The sequence below is a fragment of the Dermacentor variabilis genome, chromosome 5 (assembly GCF_050947875.1).
Source record: "Dermacentor variabilis isolate Ectoservices chromosome 5, ASM5094787v1, whole genome shotgun sequence".
Taxonomy (NCBI): domain Eukaryota; kingdom Metazoa; phylum Arthropoda; class Arachnida; order Ixodida; family Ixodidae; genus Dermacentor; species Dermacentor variabilis.
Genome location: NC_134572.1, coordinates 148,793,674 through 148,814,491, shown reverse-complemented (window position 1 = coordinate 148,814,491; position 20,818 = coordinate 148,793,674). Strand labels below are relative to the sequence as shown.

Below are 20,818 nucleotides of genomic sequence, written 5' to 3'. Positions count from 1 at the left end.
TGACGTCACTGCGGTATACACCCTCTAGCAACTCTCTAGTAACTTTCGCATTATTTATGCATTAAGACAGTAAAGAATATTTAGCTGTTTTGTTGGTCGTAATACCACGCTTCCAAATTTTCTCGTCAATATTACGCTCAAAAAACTGTTTACGTCAAATTTAGCGAATGAACAGTTACGTGTCGGCAACGCACATATGAAAAAAAAAAAAAAAGTAAGATGGCGGCTTGCAGTGCAAAGTAAATTTGAGCAGAACCGGCAGAACTAGCAGAACGCTTCACCATGACGTGAGCGGTATCGAAATTGTGCGCGGGCGCTTTAATGAGATGCGCGATGCCTTTAACGGCGACCACACGCTGTACGGTTCGCTTGCTAAACCGTACCGTGTGGCGTCAGTTAGAGACACGGACTCTGGCACTTCGTAGCGGCGCCCGCACTGCCACGACTTACCGGTCCTATTTGCATTGCCTGAAACAGGAAAGCTTGCGGTTGCGACAGACACCTTTCCGATCGTCATTTTCGTTTCGAAGTTATTCGTCTAGAAGCGGCGCCGATAGTGTCACGAAGTCGACCATTATACTCCAGGACGGCGTTAGCATCGAAGAGCTACCAGTTCTCATCAAGAAGGCCACCGCGGAGTCACTCCTTGACAATGACGTAACGGCTCGCGGAAGCTTCAATGAGCATCCGAAAGCAACGAGGGAAGGCGCCTCGCCTAAGGTGTCGGCGATAATTAAAAAGTGCACGTCGGTGAAAGACGTTTACGTTGCTCTGAGGAAAGCCGATCCCAAAGACCTGACGCCGGCCATCGGTGTTCAGGCGCTCGACAAGCTGTTGCAAGTTCGAGATGTCCGGCTGGACGTACCATCAAAACGCCCAAAGTCTGGTGAGCCTGACGGTGTGTCGCTCGTCATTGGGGAGCTGTGCAAGCTCATCACGACAGCCGGGAGCTCCGAGGTGATACTGGACGGGCTCAGGTGCGTCGTGAGGCATCGGTACAGCGAGGAAGACCGGAAGCGCTACGTGGATACCTTCGTCCAGGTCATCCTCAGCCGCATCTGCGACGGCACCATCAAGCTCCCCGACCTTCTAGAAGCCACGTTACTACTAGTCAGCTGCGGCAGCCAGTACCTGGGCACGGTGGATCACTTCTGGCAGAGCATCGTCACGCAAGCGGTCGACATGCAGAAGGATGACGTTCTCAAGCTGTACAGCCTACTGCCGTACTTCAAGAGTTCGCAGAGCGTCGTGCTTCGCGCCGTGGCGCGCAACACGACCAAGAACGTGCTGTCGCTGGGCGCAGACGACGTGGCCTACATCCTGAGCGTGCTCACGCGGCTCAAGCTGGTGCCCCAGAGCCTGCTGCTGAGCCTGACCAAGTGGCTGAACCTGAACCTGCACGTCGTTCCCGAAAGGGAGTTCGCCAGCATGGTGCGCTGCTTGCAGGCCCTGCGCTACCTGGACTCGAACTCGTCGAAGGCGGTCGAGCGGTACGTCCGCATCAAGGGCTCCGGTAGCCGCGAGGAAACGTTGGACGCGCTGGCCTCTTACTGCCGGGCCTTCCGCTGGAGGAGTGAACCCGTGTTCAACTCGGCGTCCGACTTCTTCGTGGCGAATCACAAGGTGCGCGTGAAAGTTTTTTTTTTTTTTTTTGCGTTGGTGCGCCTGGTGCGAAAAGTGACAGAAAGTGCGCCTGACGGGAGCGTGAAGTTGTGCAACATAGCCGGCTGGGCTCAGCCTGCTTAACCTACTCTCTGCCTTTCCGCTATCACTTTTTTATCTCTAGTATAGTAATCTAGTCTCTTTCACCTTCATATTAGCTTGATATGTCATTGAACCTCACTTTGCAACCGACTTTTATGCAAATACTACCACAGGTCACATGTAGATCTGTGAAACCTCTCATCCATGGAGGGTGCTCATTTACCACACGTTCAGAATTTGCAAAGCAGCACATCAGCAAGGGCAGTTTCCCATTATGCCTTTCCATGAATTCTTATTTCTGTCCTCTGGCCCTTTATATCTGGCCCAATTTGTGACCACCTTAAACTGTTATCTATCAGTGTTTCAAAATTTTGCAAATGCTTGATGCACTGACTTGTTAAATGACCACATGTGACATGACTTGCTTCTGAATAATCTCTTAAATATGTTTCAAACTTTTGATGTGGTGCATCTTCCAGATATTTTCCTATGTAATTCCATCAGTGGCTGCTTACCAGGAAGCCGTGCCACATGGGGCCTCGCCTCACTTTAATTTAGCAGTCTTGCAAATATGCGCAGAATATTATAATGTATGGATGAATGAACCTACTAATTGTCATAGGAACTCTACAAGCGTTAAGCAGGCCATGTTGTCACTGTTTAGACAGTCCTGCTTATGTCAGACTACACAGAGGCTTCATTTACTCTTCTTGGCCATCTTCACGCTTGGTTTTCCGGATTCACTAAAAATCCACTCTGAAGAATGTTGATGGGACAGAACATTAGAAGCATCGTTCGTGTCTAATGCAGCTTGCCAACTCTCCCAAATTTTTCAAAACATTTACTAATTGCGGTTCTACAATATGATGAGTATTACAATTCTAAAGCGAGCAAAGGACATGACACAAGAGCAATCCAGGCAATCTCGAGCTTGCGCCTCCCCGGAGACTGGTGATGTGGCTGCAGCACCGAGCATTCGTATTCACTGCTATCAGCCCCCACCCCCCATCGGAAATATAAGCCAACCTGGCAACTCGTGGTGAACATAGTATCAGCGGTTCGTAATACAGCTTCAAGTGCTGTACATGGACGGTTTCATGACCATGACAGCATTGGTCCGCTGGAGGCGTGACAGGCCCAGCGATACAGTTCACAGGCGATGTCTGCGCTACAATTGGAGACAAGCTTGGATGAGAAGCCAGCAAGAACAGCTGGAGCCCAAAGCCAGACAGTCTGGGCTCACAAAGCCACACAGTTTTTCCAGTCTGGAAAAAAGTGACAATGCGGGCGGTCATCGTCATGTAGAGATTTTTGCTGTCATTGGTCGAGGGTTGTAAAGGAACGGGTGAGCTGACGGCATTCCTCGGTGCAGTGGGCAGCTTCAGAGATGGGCATACGTTGGGGTGAGTAGGCTCTGTACAGAAGAATGGAGAAAGTTGGTGGTCACCTCTGGTGCAATGTTGTAGACATATGTGATGAATGGCAAAATATGGTCCCAAAGTGTGTGATCAGAGGCGATATATTTAGAGAGAATGTCGTCAATGGTGTGGTTAAATCTTTTCGTCAAACCATTAGTTTGAGGACGGCAGGTGGTGGTGGTGTGATGAACGATGCACCATTCAGCAAGGAGAGCAGTTACGACTTCGAAGAGCAACGCATGTCCTCTATTGCTCAAAAGTTTGTGAGGTGCGCCGTGAGGGAGAGTAAACTTTTTCAGGAGAAAGGATGCTATATCACGAGCTGTGGCAGCAGGCAGAGCAGCTGTTTCCACATTTCACGTCTAGTAGTTGATAACGACGACTCTAGCAGTTTTCGGAAACCATGCTCGGAAGGGGTCCATACAGGTCAATTCCAATGCGATCGAAGGGCCTGGTGAGGGACAGGATTGGCTGGAGTGGACCAGTGACATGCTGAGCAGGAACCTTACGGCATAGGCACTGAGGGTACAATCGAATATACTTGCACACAAAGGTGTACATTCCATGCCAATAAAAGTGTGGGCGAAGCCGGGTGTACGTCTTGAAGACACCTGCATGTGCACACTGTGGATAAGTGTGGAAGGCAGGACATATTTCACCACAAAGATGTTGAGGTATGACCAGCAACCACCTGCAAACATCAGAGACGTAATTCTGGTGATAGAGAAGGTCATCCCGAATTTCGAAGTGAGAAGCTTGACACTGCAAAGCTCGAGAAGGTGGAGGAAGAGTTGACGGCTTTGAAAGGAAGCGGATAAGTGTTAATATAGGCATCCTTACATTGCTCCGAAGCCATATTGCAGCCCGCTGGGAACGAAAGTACTTTTTTAACAGGCAGGCAGCACTTTCGGTTGACACGGGCGAACAGGAAAACACGTTTGCATTCCTGTGGTAGTGGCCGAACCTGTGGACAACATGCACATCAAAATCTTGCAACCACAAAGCCCACCGAGCTAATCGACCTGTGGGATCCTTTAACGTGGACAGCCAACAAAGCGCATGGTGGTCTGCAATTATGTCTATGGGGCAGCCATAGAGGTAAGGTCAAAATTTGCGAAGTTCCCAGATTATGGCTAAGCACACCTTCTCCGAGATACAGAAACTCCTCCTATAACTAGCGATGAGGTAGAAGGGCCTTGGAAGACATGAAATGAGGAAGATCGGCAAGAGAAGATGGAATAACAGTCGATTTAATCAAAGATGGAGGAGACATAATGCTTGAAAAACTGGCAGCTCTTTATGCAAAATGTCTATCAACTGCGAGCGTCCCAGAAAAGTGGAAGAATGCAAACATTATACTAATCCACAAAAAGGGAGACATTAAAGAATTGAAAAATTATAGGCCCATTAGCTTATTCCCAGTATTATATAAAATACTTACCAAAATAATCTCCAATAGTTTAAGGGCAACACAGGACTTTAGTCAACCAAGGGAACAGGCTGGTTTCAGGAAGGGATACTCTACAATGGATCACATCCATGTCATTAATCAGGTTATCGAGAAATTCATAGAGTACAATAAGCCTCTCTATATGGCTTTCATAGATTACAAAAAGGCATTTGATTCAGTTGAGATACCAGCAGTCATAGAAACATTATGTAATCAAGGAGTACAGAATGCTTACGTAAATACCTTGGAAAATATCTACAGAGGCTCTACAGCTACCTTAATTCTACACAAAAAAAGCAGGAACGTACCTATAAAGAAAGGGGTCAGACAGGGAGACACAATCTCTCCAATCTAATGCTATTCTCTGCATGCTTGGAAGAAGTATTCAAGCTATTAAACTTGGAAGGCTTAGGAGTAAGGATCGGCGGTGAATATCTCGGCAACCTTCGGTTTGCCGATGACATTGTTCTATTCAGCAACGATGCAGATGAGTTACAACAAATGATTGAGGACATTAACAGAGAGAATGTAAGAGTAGGGTTGAAGATTAATATGCAGATTACATGCAGGTTGAAGGTAATGATGAATATCCGGGCAAAGGAACAAGAGCCAGTCAGCCTCTAGAGTCCGTGAAGGAGTATGTTTACCTAGGTCAGTTGATCACAGGGAACCCTGATCATGAGAAGGAAATTCACAGTTGACTAAAAATGGGTTGGATCACATACGGTACACATTGTCAGCTCATGACTTTATCATTGCATCAGTGCATTATCAATGCATTTTACCAGTGCTGACATATGGGGCAGAAACTTGGACATTGACAGACAAGCTCGAGAACAAGTTAGGGACCGAGCAAAAAGCGACTGAATGAGGAATCTTAGGCGTAATGTTAAGAGACAGGAAGAGAGCAATGTGGATCAAAGAGCAAACGGGGATAGTCTATATTCTAATTGACATCAAGAGAAAGAAATGGAGCTGGGCAGACCATGTAATGCGTAGGTTAGATAACCGTTGGACCAATAGGGTGACAGAATGGGTACCAAGAGAAGGGAAACGCAGTCAAGGATGGCAGAAGACTAGGTGGAGCGATTAAATTAGGAAATTTGTGAGCGCTAGTTGGAATTGGTTGGTGTAGAACAGGGGTAATTGGAAATCGCAGGGAGAGGCTTTCGTCCTGTAGTGGACATAAAACAGGCTGCTGCTGTTGATGATGATCCCTCCTCCATTGCTTTGGTGAGGGTGCAGCTTGTGTATGCAACAACATACTCATCGAATCCAGATTTGTGCAGTGCGAGCACAATGCTGAGTCCAACACCGCTGGTATCAGTGTATACTTCGGTCGGAGCTGTAGGGTCAAAGTGATGCAGCATCGGTGGTCAGGTTAGTAGATGACACAACTCGTGAAAGGCATTGTCACAAGTGGGTGACCAGGCGTAATTGTGGAAGTCGCTCCATAGAAGCGGATTCAAGGGAGCGGCGATAGACACGAAATTCCGAATGAAGCAGCAAAAGTAGGAACAGAGGCCATGGAAGAGCTGTGAAGTTCTTTTACGGAGAAAGGTTTGGAAAAATCAGCAACTGCACGGAGCTCAGCGATGTCAGGAAGAAGTCTACCTTTTGATACCACATGGCCAAGGATGGTGAGCTGACTTGCGCCAAAGTGGCATTTCTTCAGGTTGAGCTGAAGGCTGGCGTCATTTAGGCACTGTAATGCTTCCTCTAGCCTACAGAGATGCATGGGAAAATCTGGCGAATAAATAACTACATCGTCTAAGTAGCAGAGGCATGTTTTCCACTTTAGACCATGCAAAAGGTTGTCCATCATTCGCTCAAATGTTGCGGAGGCATTGCAAAGCCCAAAAGGCATGACACGAAATTCATATAGGCCATGCGGTGTTACAAAGGCCGTTTTAGGTTGGTCTTCTGGTGCCATGTGGGTTCGCCAATAGCTGCTGCACAAGCCCATAGAAGAACTCTGCACCTTGGAGGCAATCGAGGGCATCGTCAATTCTCGGTAGAGGGTAAACATCTTTACGAGTTATTACGACAACTGTAATCGACACAGAATCGAATAGATTCTACAGTATATTGAGTCTGTGTCGATGTGATTCTGTGTAAATGTAACTAGAAACACTGGAGGTGCCCACGGGCTATCCGAAGGCTGAATGACATCATGTTTGAGCATGTCAGCGACTCTGTCGTCGATAACACAGCGCTCTGTCGCGGATACACGATATTGTCTTGGTCGCAGTGGCGCGCTGGTTTCCGTGTCGACGCAGCTGCAGTGCCGAGCATTCTTCTTCACTACACATCAAGTTTCTCAAAAAGTAAGCTGTGGTGTGTGGCACAGTACAAAAAAAAAAAAAAAAGAAAGAGCATGCAGAAAAAAATTGCTATGGAGGTACCAGCGTCACTGTCTTCATGCCAGCCCAAGATGTCACATGCCGGAGGGGCACTTACTTCAAACAAGTTTATTCAGACAGATCCCTAAAGCAGGCCCGATTAGCAACAAAAAAGCTGCTGAGAAAAAGTTCCTGTGATCTAAAAAACAATGTGTTTCTTGTCAGTCTGCGCTGTTCCAAGTTTGCTGCTACTTGTGTGCTATGTCTACAGGTAAATAATTGTCACAATAAAATGCCTAGAAAGCGTGCGGACAGCATATGACGTGAGGATGGAGACAAGGGAGACGTCACATAAACACCTATGCGCCTATGTATCCCATAAAAAATATGTTGTTAAAGTACATGCATAAAAAAAGAAATATGTGCTATGTTGAGGCTCGCAAACTGTAGCGTAAACTAGTCACTGTGGAAGGAACGCTTCATGTGTGGTGAAGGATGAATGGACGGCTTGATAACTTAATTCACATAAAACAGCTTCTTGAGAGGAGGATGAAGTAGCTCCCAGTTACGCAACAATATTGTGCAGCTTTGGTGACGTAGTGGATGCCAACTTATATTTCCATCTTGCAGCGTGCTGTTGAAAGGTGTTCTGGTACCCCTTCGACCAAGCAAGCTAATTAATTCTGCAGAGCAACCTAAATGATTCACTTCTGTAGCAAGCTTGCTTAAGTACAAGTAAGACATGAAAAACAGTGAAGCATGAAGGGCTGGACTGAAGCTTTAGCTTCAGTCCAGCAATACTTGCAGCCACAGACATCAATGGGCACTGTGGTATGGAACAGCAGCACAGTACAACATGGTCAAAGCAAGGGCTAGTTCTGCGCGTTTACCAGATACCAACGGGACAACCGTGCACACCACATGACTTTGCTTTTGGTATTTTGATTGTGTACTATCAGTGGAGCTGTCGTATAGCTACATTTGAACCTTACTATAACCAAGTTTTGTCCAACATAAAAGTACCCTTGTTGTATGTTATATTTGTTATAAGCATTTGTTACATGCCAAGGTTGATGAGAAACATTATAGACTGGCTTTGTTATAGTCGATATTTATTGTACATATATCTGTGTTTGCTTTATCGAGGTTAGACTGTACTTCAAGCAGCAGGCTAAAGGATTCTTTACTACACCAATGTATTGTTTCCTGCATTTATTGGTTTTACAAGTCCTTGCTGGGCTATATTGGAAGAATTCACTTTTGTAATTGTCTTTTCTCGCATGGTAAAAAAGGACATGTCTCTGCCCCCGGCTGTTAACATGGTCCGTGCTCTCGGCTACCTCAACATTGTCCCAAAGAATGCCATGGAGTTCTTTGGCTCCTTGGAATGGCTCCTTCGGGAAAGATTCAACCAAATTCCCTCGAACCAGCTGGTCGACATGCTGATCGCCTGCTTCTACTTGCAGAGGTATCCACTCAACTTCGTCAAGAAGGTGTTCAGCCCACACTTTCTCGACAAGATGAATGGTAAGTAAGCTTACGAGGCGCTGTGTACAGTCAAACCTGGTTGTAATGAACAGGCTTATGTTCTAAAAACTAGTTCAATATATAAACTCAACAGGCAATGAAGCTAAGGAAAGCATTGGGGTAATTAGCTGTGGTTGGAATTGAAATGTAGAAAATGAAAGATAAATTTTCACCGGTGGGGACCGAACCCACAACCTTCGCATTAGGCATGTGATGCGCTACTAATAGTGCTACAGCGGCGGCCATCAATCTGTCCACTGACTTGAGTATTTGTGAGTACTATATCCCTGGGAGTTAAGGGATAAGAAAAGAGCAGATTGGGTGAGGGAACAAACGCGAGTTAATGACATCTTAGTCAAAATGAAGAAAAAGGAATGGGCATGGGCAGGACATGTAATGAGGAGGGAAGATAACTGATGGTCATTAAGGGTTACGGACTGGATTCCAAGGGAAGGGAAGCGTAGCAGGGGGCGGCAGAAAGTTAGGCGGGCGGATGAGATTAAAAAGTTTGCAGGGACGACATGGCCACAATTAGTACATGACCGGGGTTGTTGGAGAAGTATGGGAGAGGCCTTTGCCCTGCAGTAGGCATAACCAGGCTGATGATGATGATGATGAGTGTTAACCAGTGCCACTTAGAGCCATGGTGGGCAGATGTGGAACATCCATTTTTGCTAATGTTTTGAAGGTTGTAAGTTCAGTCTCCACTGGCAACAAGTTATTTTCGGCCCATTTTCATTTGCCCTTTTCTTCATTGTTTTCTACATTTTAATTTCAACCACAGCTAATTACCCTAATGCTTTCCTTGGCTTCATTGCCTGCTGGCTTTATATGGTCATGATTAACAAAAATTGAGCCCTTATGTTTCCCTTCTCCTTGTTCATTCAATATGTAATTTGATATACCCAAACTCACCTATAGCGAACTGAAACAAACTTTTGTGATGGGTTTGTTATATGTACGGATTTATCACCTCCAGTGGAGAAAAAGAAGGAAGGAAACAATTTGTTGAAAGCTTACTAGGCAGTAATTTTTGTCTGTGCTCCGAAATGTTTTTCAGCATTGTTAAGAATGATGTTCCCAATGCATTAGATAGTATAGACCTGCTCGAGTCCATTCGGAAGAGAAAGTATGAAAAAAAAAAGCATAAAAATAACCCCCTTAAAACTCTGCGTTCACAGCATGCAAGTGGCTATATTGCACGGGTAGCAGATGTCCCAAAATACATTACATGAGTATTGGTCAGCAAGTTTTGCGTGTTCAGTATGGGGGAATAATTTACTTTATCCGAGATCATTATGTTTGAATTTGAGTGTGGTGTGTTTGGGTAAGAAGCAGGGGAGAAATTGGGAAGTGTCATTGTGGCACACCAGTCCTGTAAATCGACTGTAAATCTGGCCTCTAGTTTATCAGCCTGTTTCGTGTTGAGGCCCGCATGCACGTGTCCATAGTAATCTGCTAGCAGCCCCGTGTCACTTTTATTCGCCGTTGCTGTATGGATGAGTTCTTTGTAAATTACCTCCTCAATTGATTTTTCTTTAACTGTACAATCGTCAAGTGAGCATTTAACACTTTGAGACATACTAAATGGTTCTCATTGTTCTCTTAGTGAGTGGACAAAAATGGCAATTTATACTTGGAGGAGGTTCAGCCTCCTCACACCCCTGTTCAGATACATGTGACACATACAAACACTGCCATTGGCAAGCACTGAATCAGCTCGAATTAAATTAGATCCATTTAATGGGAAGTAAAGTTGCAGTGACTGTTGGGTCAAGTTTTTGTTATTTAGGCATCAGAATTTTTTTTGGAAAATCAACTGTTGGTGAGTTAAAATGGAAGCACCATTGTAATGCTATAATGAAAACAGATATTGCAAGTTTGTAAACTGCAACTGAATTTACACATATGTAAGATCTTGATGACGGCTCGTTGGTTCGCATTTAGAACTGAGGTTGAATAGCGCGAATAAAACAGAGACATGAAGAAACAAATACCGCAGACAAACACTGACTGCCTACTAAAAGTTTATTTGAAATTCTCCAGCCATTTTATACCTTTTCCAGCATAGGCATGCGTAAACCAGTCGCATATACATCGGCAAAACCATAATCTTTCATGCGAAAAAGGTATATTCTTTTCTCACAAAGCAAGAGAGGGAGCAGTTACACATTTACCTCCTTGCTTTCGAGTGTGATAAGCCTGTATTATTTCTCTTTCCCTCTTACAGTTTCCTTTGCCTGTGAATTTTGTATTTTCAAATATCGGCGTGCATGGACACTTGCTGCAATGTCCTTCCTGCTAAATGACTTCCGTAGTCATTCTTCACCTTACTACTGTGCTGACAAGCTCTGTCATTGAAACACTGTCCTGTTTGTCCTACGCAGTTCAACGGTATCTGACATAACGCTGCGTGCGCAGTCAGTGAAACGGTATTTATAATTGATGGTGCACGGGCACCTTTCGAGCATTTTCATACGATTCCATATCGAATAAAGCTTGCACGGGGCATTGAAAAGTAAACGAACATTATGCCTATTGGAAACGTTCTTTAGATTATGTGACAACTTGTGCAAGTGCCGAAAAACATTTACTGGCCTGCAGCAGAACTGATAGTTGGGTGAGTTGGTACGAATTCACAGTAAAATATTTTTGCGCGCACAATTGACTTGAATTGTGCGCGCAAAAATATTTTACTATGAATGCACTGGCCTCTTGTCTTTATTCTTTTCTTTGTGTGCTGGTCCCAAACTTCTTCTTCTTTTTTTTTTTTTTTTTGCAAGGTGGCTTTCCTCGATCACAGAACGAGGAAAGCCTGCGTTCCATAATCGTGCTGTCTGATTTGTCTGCATAGCGACCGCATGCATTGAGGCAGCACTGAGTGAGTCATGTGAGCACGAGTGTGAGCAAAGTTTTGAAAAGACAAAATTCATAGGGAAAAGAAAAAGCAAGAGGGAAAGAGAAATAACAGAGGTATTTCACATTCGAAAGCAAGGAGATAAATGTGTATGCGCAACCTCTCTTGCTTTGTCCGAAAAAAAAAGATAGCTTTCTTGCATGAAATATTAGGATGTTGCTGATTTTGCTGATGTATATGTGACTGGTGTACAGATGCCTGCGCTGGAAAAGATACAAAATGGCTGGAGAATTTCAAATAAACTTTCAGTTGGCAGTCAGTGCTTTGTTTCTTTGTGTCCTTTGTTTTATTCATGCCGTTCAACCTCAGTTCTGAATTTATGTATTATACACCACCTTGAAGTACATAAATAGTTTGCAAATAGGAGCTTTGCAAAACCCATGTGAACCAAATAATTATTTTATGTAGACTGTGAATAAATGCTATGATATGTTTGCTGTCCTTCAAGTTCAATGGTCTGGAAAAGTCATTTATTGGTGTGCAGTTTTTCCTAACCCCTTCTCTCTTGCATTTATGCATAATTGGTAGTTCCAGTTGTGTCATTTGGCAGTGCTTGCTCATGGGTGAAAATTCCCGCTATGCACCTGACACTCGCATGTCAGTCAATCAACTAGTCAACTTATGTGGTATATACACCAGTGATCCGAGCATGCTTTAATACTTTAATTTTGGGATTCTCTAGCAAGCCTAGAGCGAAATGAGCTGCGTAAGACACACCAGAAACTGAAGTTCCTAGACTCGGCGCTCTCATTGGAATGCAAGCAGTATCACGGCCCTTATTTACCGAGGGACTACTCATCAAAAAGTGTGAAGAGAGGTAAGTGGTTTGCATTCACTCTTATAAAGGCAACTCGCCACCCTTTTCGACTCGGCCGACACCTGCGGCACTTCGTACCTTACATCAAACTAAAGAACATAATGCATGGTCTGCATTCAGTAGTAGTAGCTGCTGTACCATTTATGGAAAAGTAAGGTGTTGTAACCAGAAAGCACATAATTTATAGATTCTGGGCTCAAGTACAGGTGAACTTTGTTATAAAAATCTCACGTCTGACACAGAAATACCTTCGTTACATCCAATCTTCTTCATAAGCTTATATTTATTGCATTGGCAAGAAACATCGTAGAGTTGCTCCGCTATACATGTATCCTATAACTTGTTATGTCCGTAATCGTTATGTCGAGGTTTGGCGCACCATAGTAGTCTCAACATACCAAAACTACACCTTGGCTACGAGACACGCCATAGTAGTTCGTAAGCTCTGCACTAAGTTTGACTGCCACCCGAGTTACTCTAGTGAGCCCATAAGTGTGAGTACTTAAGCTTTGTCACTTTCCTTCTCCCATTGGAATGCGGCTGCAGCAGCTGGGAATCAAACCAGTGACCTTCTGCTCAGCAGTGTGATGATATGGCTATAATGGTTCAACAATTCTGATCCAGTTAATATCCAGACTGATTCTTTTTGCCCTCTTGTCATCGCCTTCAGCAGCGTGGGGGGCAATGGAATGGTATCAAACAGAAATAATTGTTCTGCCGGCCACACTCTGAGGAACAGCTCCGATATTCTTTATTCATTTTTTTTGTCTATTATGAAAGGAAACGTATGAGCACAGATTGACATGAGGGGTTGCTCGTGTTTGTGAATTTAGGCTTAACCACTTCCAGATGGAAGGCTACTCCGCCTGATGTGCTCGATGCAAGATGACATGGAAGTGATTTTGGGAGGCGAGGGCAACTTCAGCTTCTCTGTGGTGCAACCAAGGCTGCCTCTTTCCGACATGTACATTATTGGTAAGCGGTCTCTGAATTATTAAGACGCATGCAGGCTCAGTTTTTGTTCATTTGAAAGGTGAAGAGCACAGATGCCTGTTTGCAGCTGTCAACTAAATGTCCCTGGTTATTCATACGTGAACTGCTCCAAATTGCTCTGTCATGCCAATCACACATGCGGTCATTTGACCAGGGAATTTAGCTGATCATTGTGGTAGGTGTCTGCGTTGCCCTGTTTTCACTGGCATGCATATTCTTGCTGCCACTAGGCTATGAACACATAAGGAAAACTGGCTGGAGCCTTTCGTGTCTAGGCCAAACGTGACAACTTTATCGACACAATGTATTCAGCATTGTCAAAGAAAGAGCTGCAAGTGAGATGCATGCCTTGCCATTGTACTGATGCAAAAGACGCTGTCCTCTATCTCAGTAGTGGTGTTTCGTGGTAGTGTTGTGTATTCCCCATATGGCATTTTAGTATTTTGAGCATTACTATCTTATCAAAAGCTTATCTGAAGTTTGGTGTTTAATCTGCATGAATCTTGTTGTGTCTTGTTTGATTTTACGCGTCACAACACAACATACCACCTGTATGTCAGTCAATCATTTAATCAGCCAACCAACTTTATTTGCATTTAACATACAATCCTGGTCATCTGAAGCACATATAGTAGTACTTATCAGCTAACCTGGCAGTCAGCTACACAGCATTGTTCATATTCCTGTTATTATTTGTGAATGGCAATGCACAACCTTCATGCACAAGTAACAGGAAACAAATAAACACACAAAAATGTGCATTCTACATCTCCACATTGTCAACGTCACTAATAGCACAGGTACTCATAAATGCAACTCTCTATTGCGTGTGTGCAAATGCCTAAAGCACAATCAGCCAGGAATAAGAAATTCACAAACTCATTATCACACAACCAGTAAAAGTAAATGTATTCAATGAATGTAGCTGCAGTAAACTTCCTAAAGGTCTTCAATATTGCTGTCATATACCACAGCCACATGCTCGCCTTCAGTAATCATTCAAACCAAAGGCCATTGTAACATGCAGGCCTAATTGACTCCTTTGTGCAAGCTCATGGCAGGGAGACAATCGGGCTCGTGCATTCCTGTGATCTTCGGTCTCAATGGTCATGGAAAGCAAGCATGTGATTGCAGTATTACACACTTATGAGCAGTATTATGCATATTATGCACTTCTCATGCAATTTTATTACATACTGCAGGCAGATAATATACCTTGTTTTCTTCCTGTGAAGATTCTAATCGCACAGGTTAACATGTCTTTCGTTAATGTATTTTGTTGCTCCTTAAGATGTGTTAGAAATGGCATTGCGCATTATCATCATGTAATGGAAAAAACTTGGGACATCTGAATGCCAGTTGTCCCAAGAGTGCAATTGCTTCTTTTTAAGGCTAATCACATGTGCATGAGTACTGTAAGTTTAGTTGCTCGCAATAATTTATTTTATGTGTTTGTAGGGATTTATTATAATCAGGATGTGGCTTATATAAAGTAATTTAATATGCCAATAAAGCTTTGTAAAAATGTTTGTTAGCAAATTTAACTTTTATTTCACAAAAAAAGACTCTGCTTAAGTTTGTTTTACGCACAAGCAAAGCAAAGACGAGGCAATCTTTGAAATTGGCGAGATTATTTGCGTCGCCACGAGAGAAGTGAGCACCGGAGGAGGAAGGTGCCTAGAGGTGGAGGAGGAAATTGCGTACCGGGGAAAACATGGCAGAAAAACACCACCTACAGGAAAGTCTAGATGGCATTGAGTGAAGCGGGGAATGCGAAAGGAGGCGAAGCATCACAGAAGAGGAGGGTAGGCGGAGGCACACTGGGTTGACTTCCCCTGGTAGTTGCTACATCTTCTGTGTGTGCTATGGATGTACCGGGTTCGTCTCGCGACTGAGAGGCCGAGCACCGAGAGAGGACAGAGCAGTGACACAAATGGCAGCCGGCCGATCGTGAGTCACCGACCCCAAAGTTGCCGCCAAGTACCGCGCACGAGCTGAACAAGTCCGGCAAAAGGCGTGGGCTTGATGTGCCCAGGAGACTCCAGAAGAGCAAGGAGAAGGAGGGGAAAATGAATGCCGTGAATAGTACAAAATAATAAAAACTGTATTTCCTTACAGTGCCTTACCATCTTTCCTAATAGAACTTTACACTTTATTAAATTGAGTAATGGACGTAATACATACAAAATAAAAAAGGAAGCCTTGAAAAATCGCCACACTTGCACACAAGCAAAGCATTTTTAAAGCATTCTGTGCGCAATACACAAAAAGGAAATGGCACCCATGCGCTTAAACCCGCATTCACAAAGTGAGACATAGCTTTTTGTTTGTTTATTGTGCCTCGTGACTTTTCAGCACCAAATTTGTTAAGCCAGTAATTCATGAATGTTTGTTTTCTGTTTTAAGACTACGTTGTGCAACTGAACAAACAAGGCAAGCCGATTCCCACGGATGCCGTGAGTGGTGTAGATAAACGGTAAGCAGGAACTTGTGTCACTTCTGTATTCCGTGTAAGTTGCATATGCAGACATATCGCTTTCTACCTGCTCATAATGCCAGGACACTTTTGCAACTGCAAACGGTAAAACTACGGTTCCAAAAAAAAGAAGGCGGGGGGGGTTCCAATTAGTTACTAGCTCCTTCTGTACTGAAGATGAGACCTACTCAACATGGCAGGCCGGAACAACGCCCTTAGCGACAAACATAGTGTTATTGTTTTGGAATATAGCTTGCTAAGGGGCACAGGTGATAATAGCTTACCAGTTTGCTTCTACGGTAAATCCTTGCTATAGTAAACTTCCCGTTCGATAACAGCAAAAAATATTTTGTTAACAGAACTGGACAGCCATAATAAACTGTCATCACTGCTCTGCTCAGCCTATTAGTCGATGACATATCTAACCACCAACGATGACCGCTCATTGTTTCAGTTGTCAAAAAAACCAGACCTTTCTTAATCTTTGTCAGCCCAGTGTACATTTTCATTCACACGAGTTTTAAAAACTTGAGCATTTCCTGCTCTCATGAAATATGCCTCATGTGCAGCATACGTCTGCCACTAATATAAAATGCGCTATGTTGTCATTTAATGCGAGAGTAAACCATATTGTAGCTTACGATAAAATAGTAAAGAGACAGCATTAATGTTTTTTGTGCAAGAGTTATTTTTGTGCTCTGTTGCACGAACAATGTACAAACTAGCCCAGCTAGAATTCTACTCATGTGTGCACATTATGCATTGCTTATTAAAGCTCATTTTGAGGTAGACCTAACAGTTTGGACAATTTAGAGCTCTGATCTATTGCTTTAGCTTGGCAGGATGTTTGTGCCCATTTATTAAAAATAACTTTACTTAAGGTTCACGTATCACTTCAAATAAGGATTAGAGGGACATGCATATGCTTTGAGCTTATTCGTCATCTAAAGAAGGCAGCCTAGGGTTTTGTTCCTTGCTCCGAAACATTCTTTGTAGTCTGTATTCCACAACAGTAAAATTTTGACCTTTGTACAAAAACAACAAATTTTTGACACAACAATAAAACTCTTTGGGTAAATTTGATACAATTTTTGCTTGGCTTGTATGAGAATTGCTAAACATGTCAACATGTATTTATCCTTTTGTGCACATTTCTTGTATCCACTGATGCCTCGTGTCATCAACAGTGGGTAAGCAAGAGGCGTCTCATTTCGAGGCCAGAGTGAACATTTCGACTAAGGAACTTGTCTTCGTCAGGACAGTGGCTTATGGTGTTTTCCACTAATTAACTTGGAGCAGACTTTTTTTTTTTTTCTACAAGCCCATGAATCTGGTTTGTGCTTTCCACTGATCATTTTGGATCAACTCACTCCCGTGTCGGATCGCTCTCACTTTCATCACCGCCGAGGCACGGATCAGGGTAGAAATGGCTTACCCCACCTCCGTCTTAATGTGAAGTTTGCACACAATGTTGTGCCGCTGTGGCACAGCGGTACAGAGCAAAGTTGGGCACCATTTCCGGAACCAGTTTGTGTGATGTGTGCACAGCAGTACAAGTTCATTTTGATAACATGGGTCATGGGGATTGACGTGAAGGTAAACAAATGCCTGACAAAAGCGTCAAAACTTCTCCCTCCAAGTGGCACGCAAGTTTCGGTACGATCAATCGCAGAGCATTTTTTGCCTCAGCTGGCAGACGCAGATTTTTGTTCTAAAAATGTTGGCTTTGGTGATGTTATTTATCTGGCCGCTGTTGATCACTTTAAAGGGACCCTGAACCACCCCTTGGGCTTGATGAAATAACATAGTCCACAGGTAGCATACGCTGCTGTGAACATCTCAGCCAAGTTCTGCTGTCAAACGCAGTGTGTGGAGCTCGCAGATGGATCGCGAAGTCACCTTTCTCTCAAACGCTTTCATTTCAACAGAAAGCCTGTTCCTCGCTCTCTTCTGGACACTTTATTTTGTAATAAAATAAGGTTCCCATGCGTAGCTGCGGTCAGCTACGTAGCCTAGAAATACTGCGGCCGCTCTGGGGTGCTGCCATGAGTCCACTGGCTAAGCGCACTGCAGCTTGCCGAGGATAACCGTGTTTGGCTTACGTTTAGCACACCGTGGGCACCAAAATTGAAAGTCATGGCGTCTACGTTAACATCCACAATGAAATCTGAACTGCACGCTACGGTGACATATAGAAGGTGGAGCGTTGTAGGCACGCCCCACTCCACTGTAGCCTTCGCAGTGCAAGGCATTGAAGAAGTAACGGGAGCACAGCGGAGGCCGTATTTGATTGCCAATTACTTTGCTTCTGCTAGCTATTTTTTGGCTATTTTTCCTGAAAATGCCTTTCTCCACTTCAATAAACAGTGGTTCTTCACCCCTTTAAGTTTCCAGTAAAGCCTGTTAGGCAAGTTGATGCTTAGATGCCAGGCGATAGGCGGCGCAAGAGCACGGGTCTCTGTCTGTGTTTTTGTTCGTGTCTGTGTACTTCGTGCCGACTATATGCCATTTAAGTTTCCAGTTTTATCATCCCATACGGATTCTGCATGTTTCCCTTGAATTTATTGGCTTGAAGTGTATCATTCACTTTAATACTTCAGGTGCCCATTGAGGTTAATAGAGAGTTAATAAGCTGCCATGCTTTTTTAATGCATCGGAACTGCGCAACAGACTGTGAGCACTGTTAGATGCCCAACTCGAGTGCTTGGATAGTTCCTTCTCTTCAATCTGCCCGTATTTCATATCCCTCCCCCAACACCAAGTAGCCAACCGGACCCCCTTTAACCTTTTTCTGTACTGAGCGTCACATACTGCAGTACCGAAATACAGAGCACCTTTTCTTCCCTTAGCATTACTTTTGCCATCATTGTCTATGGCGTAGCATTACACTTTCAGACATTTACTACAGCTAGCTGGAGGTTGCTAAGCTGTAGTACTTCAATCTTTTGCTGCTATATTGATCCTCTGCAAACAGTAGAGGACAATGTGCAGGATTAATTGGGGGGAAATAAAAAAAAAGAAAAATGTATGTGGGACACTCGCAGTATTTTCCAGAGTCTTATTTTCTACGTAGCTAAGACGTAAAGGCTGTTATTAAAGGGGTTGACACAAGCATGAAAGCGTGCCAGTGGTATTTGGACCTCCTGAACTGCTTGTAAGCACTACTTAACTTTTGGCGCCATTTTAATACCTCGGGTGCAATGAAATCCTGGACTGCATGAAAACTCTATTTTCAGATAGCGTAGATATAGAGTGACCTCCTTGCAAAATGTCACGTTTTAAATACTAATGAGTGTGCCACTAAAAGCTCAGTAAAATAAGTTTTTGATACCAAAACGAAAAAAATAAAGAGACTAAAAGTAAACATCATTACAGGCTGCAGAAAGTGACGCATGATCTATAACACACGACTCCAAGGCACGACCTCCGAGCTTAGACGTGCCCACGTCTGCTCACAGCACACTGAAAATTTTCAGAGGCAATGTGCTGTTATTGACGTCATGCCTGCTAACCACCAGGCGCACACATTGTCCGTTTAGGTGCTGTCTAAAGGCAGCTAATAAAAGAATAGATTTTACCAACCCTGTAGCTTTGCTAACATTGCTTCACTAGTGTTTTCTGCACCTCTATAATCATTTCAGGCAAAGTGAAATTTTGTTGCAGTTGCCCTTTGATTTTGAGGCACAAATTTCATACTAATGAATGTGTGCTTTCTGCCAACCAGGTTAGCTGTGATTATCGCCCTCCCCGAGCACTACAGCATGGATAGCCTGCACGCAATGGGACACCATGCGACTCGAATGCGGCTTCTCCAAGCGCTAGGATACAGCGTCATTGAGCTGAACTATGACGCTCTTCTCAAGACAAGACCGGCATCTAAAGAACGACTGAATTACTTAAGTACAAAGATTTTACCCCTATCCTGACCACCGCATAAAAAGAAGTCGTGGAGCACATTCACTCCTGTAAATATAGAATAAATTATTTAAATTTTATTTTTGTGCCCACTTCCTGTCATTTCTTTGCAGCATGCACAACCATATACACTTGAACTTTGATGTTATGAACACGGATATAATGAAGTATAAATCTAAAATGTTTATCGGCGATATCTGTGTGTAAAGAATATTGGGTGATCATTTTAAGGTATTACGGAATTTTTAAAGATCGCTTGTTGCAGACAGCTTAATTCTTCTCCTCGAGCTGGATTGTTTGAAGAGGCAGACATTGTAAGCACTAGTAATTTAAACACATATTCAACTAATTGACTAAAATGAACTAATTCACTTCTTAGTAACTTACTTTACGGTACGTATTGCACCGAGTTTGCAAGACCTGTCCCTTCAAGTGTCCAGGATGACACCAGTTTTGCGATATTTCCCAATGTGTGGAACAAAATACATGTGCATTCCAGTTACTTTTGTGCTTCAAAGCATAAAAGAGTGCTTTGTTAAAAAGGCAAGTGGAACAGGGCACTTTTACGGAAAGTTTGATGTAGCATTCCAAACTGATACCATTCTGGAAATTCATTCCAAGTGGATAGGCCTTGCAATTTGTGGGGTTCTCACCTGTGCTCTTGAGACAAAGGAATGGCAACACAGTAGTGCAAACAATCGCAAAGACGTTTATTGCACCTTTTCATAGACTAATGTCTGCTACCCACAAAATATGCCGATGGGCGCGCGACAAATAGCGGAAGTCCGACTAACCGCGATCGGATAACGAGCGAATATGTTCGCCCCATGCTGGACACCAACACCTGGTCGTTCGTGCATACGGTCACGCGAACGGTGGCGCGTTCGAACAAAGCATCGCGAGACGGTCTCGCAGAAGCATGTATCGGCGCACGCGCGGAACGTCCGCGCCGCTCGCCGGTCCCGAACCAGAGAGGAAGCGCCTTCTCCTTTCCGCGCCCAAGCAACCCCGCCGTTAGGTCGCGTTAGCAGCGCAACACTCGCGCTATCTCTCGGGATGCGCTTCAACCACACCGACTGCTGCGGGCATCAAGCCACTCGGCGAAGCCGGATTACACGAGACGGCACCTATGCGGGAAAACAACATACCACGGGTCGCGTGAGACTCACGCATCCCCACAAATCTCACCAGCTACAATTCGTAAGTTACCAAATGTGCTGCAAGGTAGAAATTAAGAAGTTAATTAGTGATTTTAAAAA

General features: G+C 44.0%; 1 protein-coding gene across 1 annotated transcript; it reads left to right on the top strand.

Moving 5' to 3' along the window:
• Positions 1-100: 100 nt before the first annotated feature.
• LOC142583229 (FAST kinase domain-containing protein 3, mitochondrial-like) lies at positions 101-19,639 on the top strand. Its single transcript, XM_075693602.1, has 6 exons — positions 101-1,623; positions 8,207-8,441; positions 12,041-12,175; positions 13,025-13,150; positions 15,575-15,644; positions 19,369-19,639. Exons 1-6 carry the CDS (start codon positions 322-324, stop codon positions 19,568-19,570), a joined length of 2,070 nt encoding a protein of 689 aa, XP_075549717.1. The 5' UTR covers positions 101-321; the 3' UTR covers positions 19,571-19,639.
• The last annotated feature ends 1,179 nt before the right edge of the window (positions 19,640-20,818 follow it).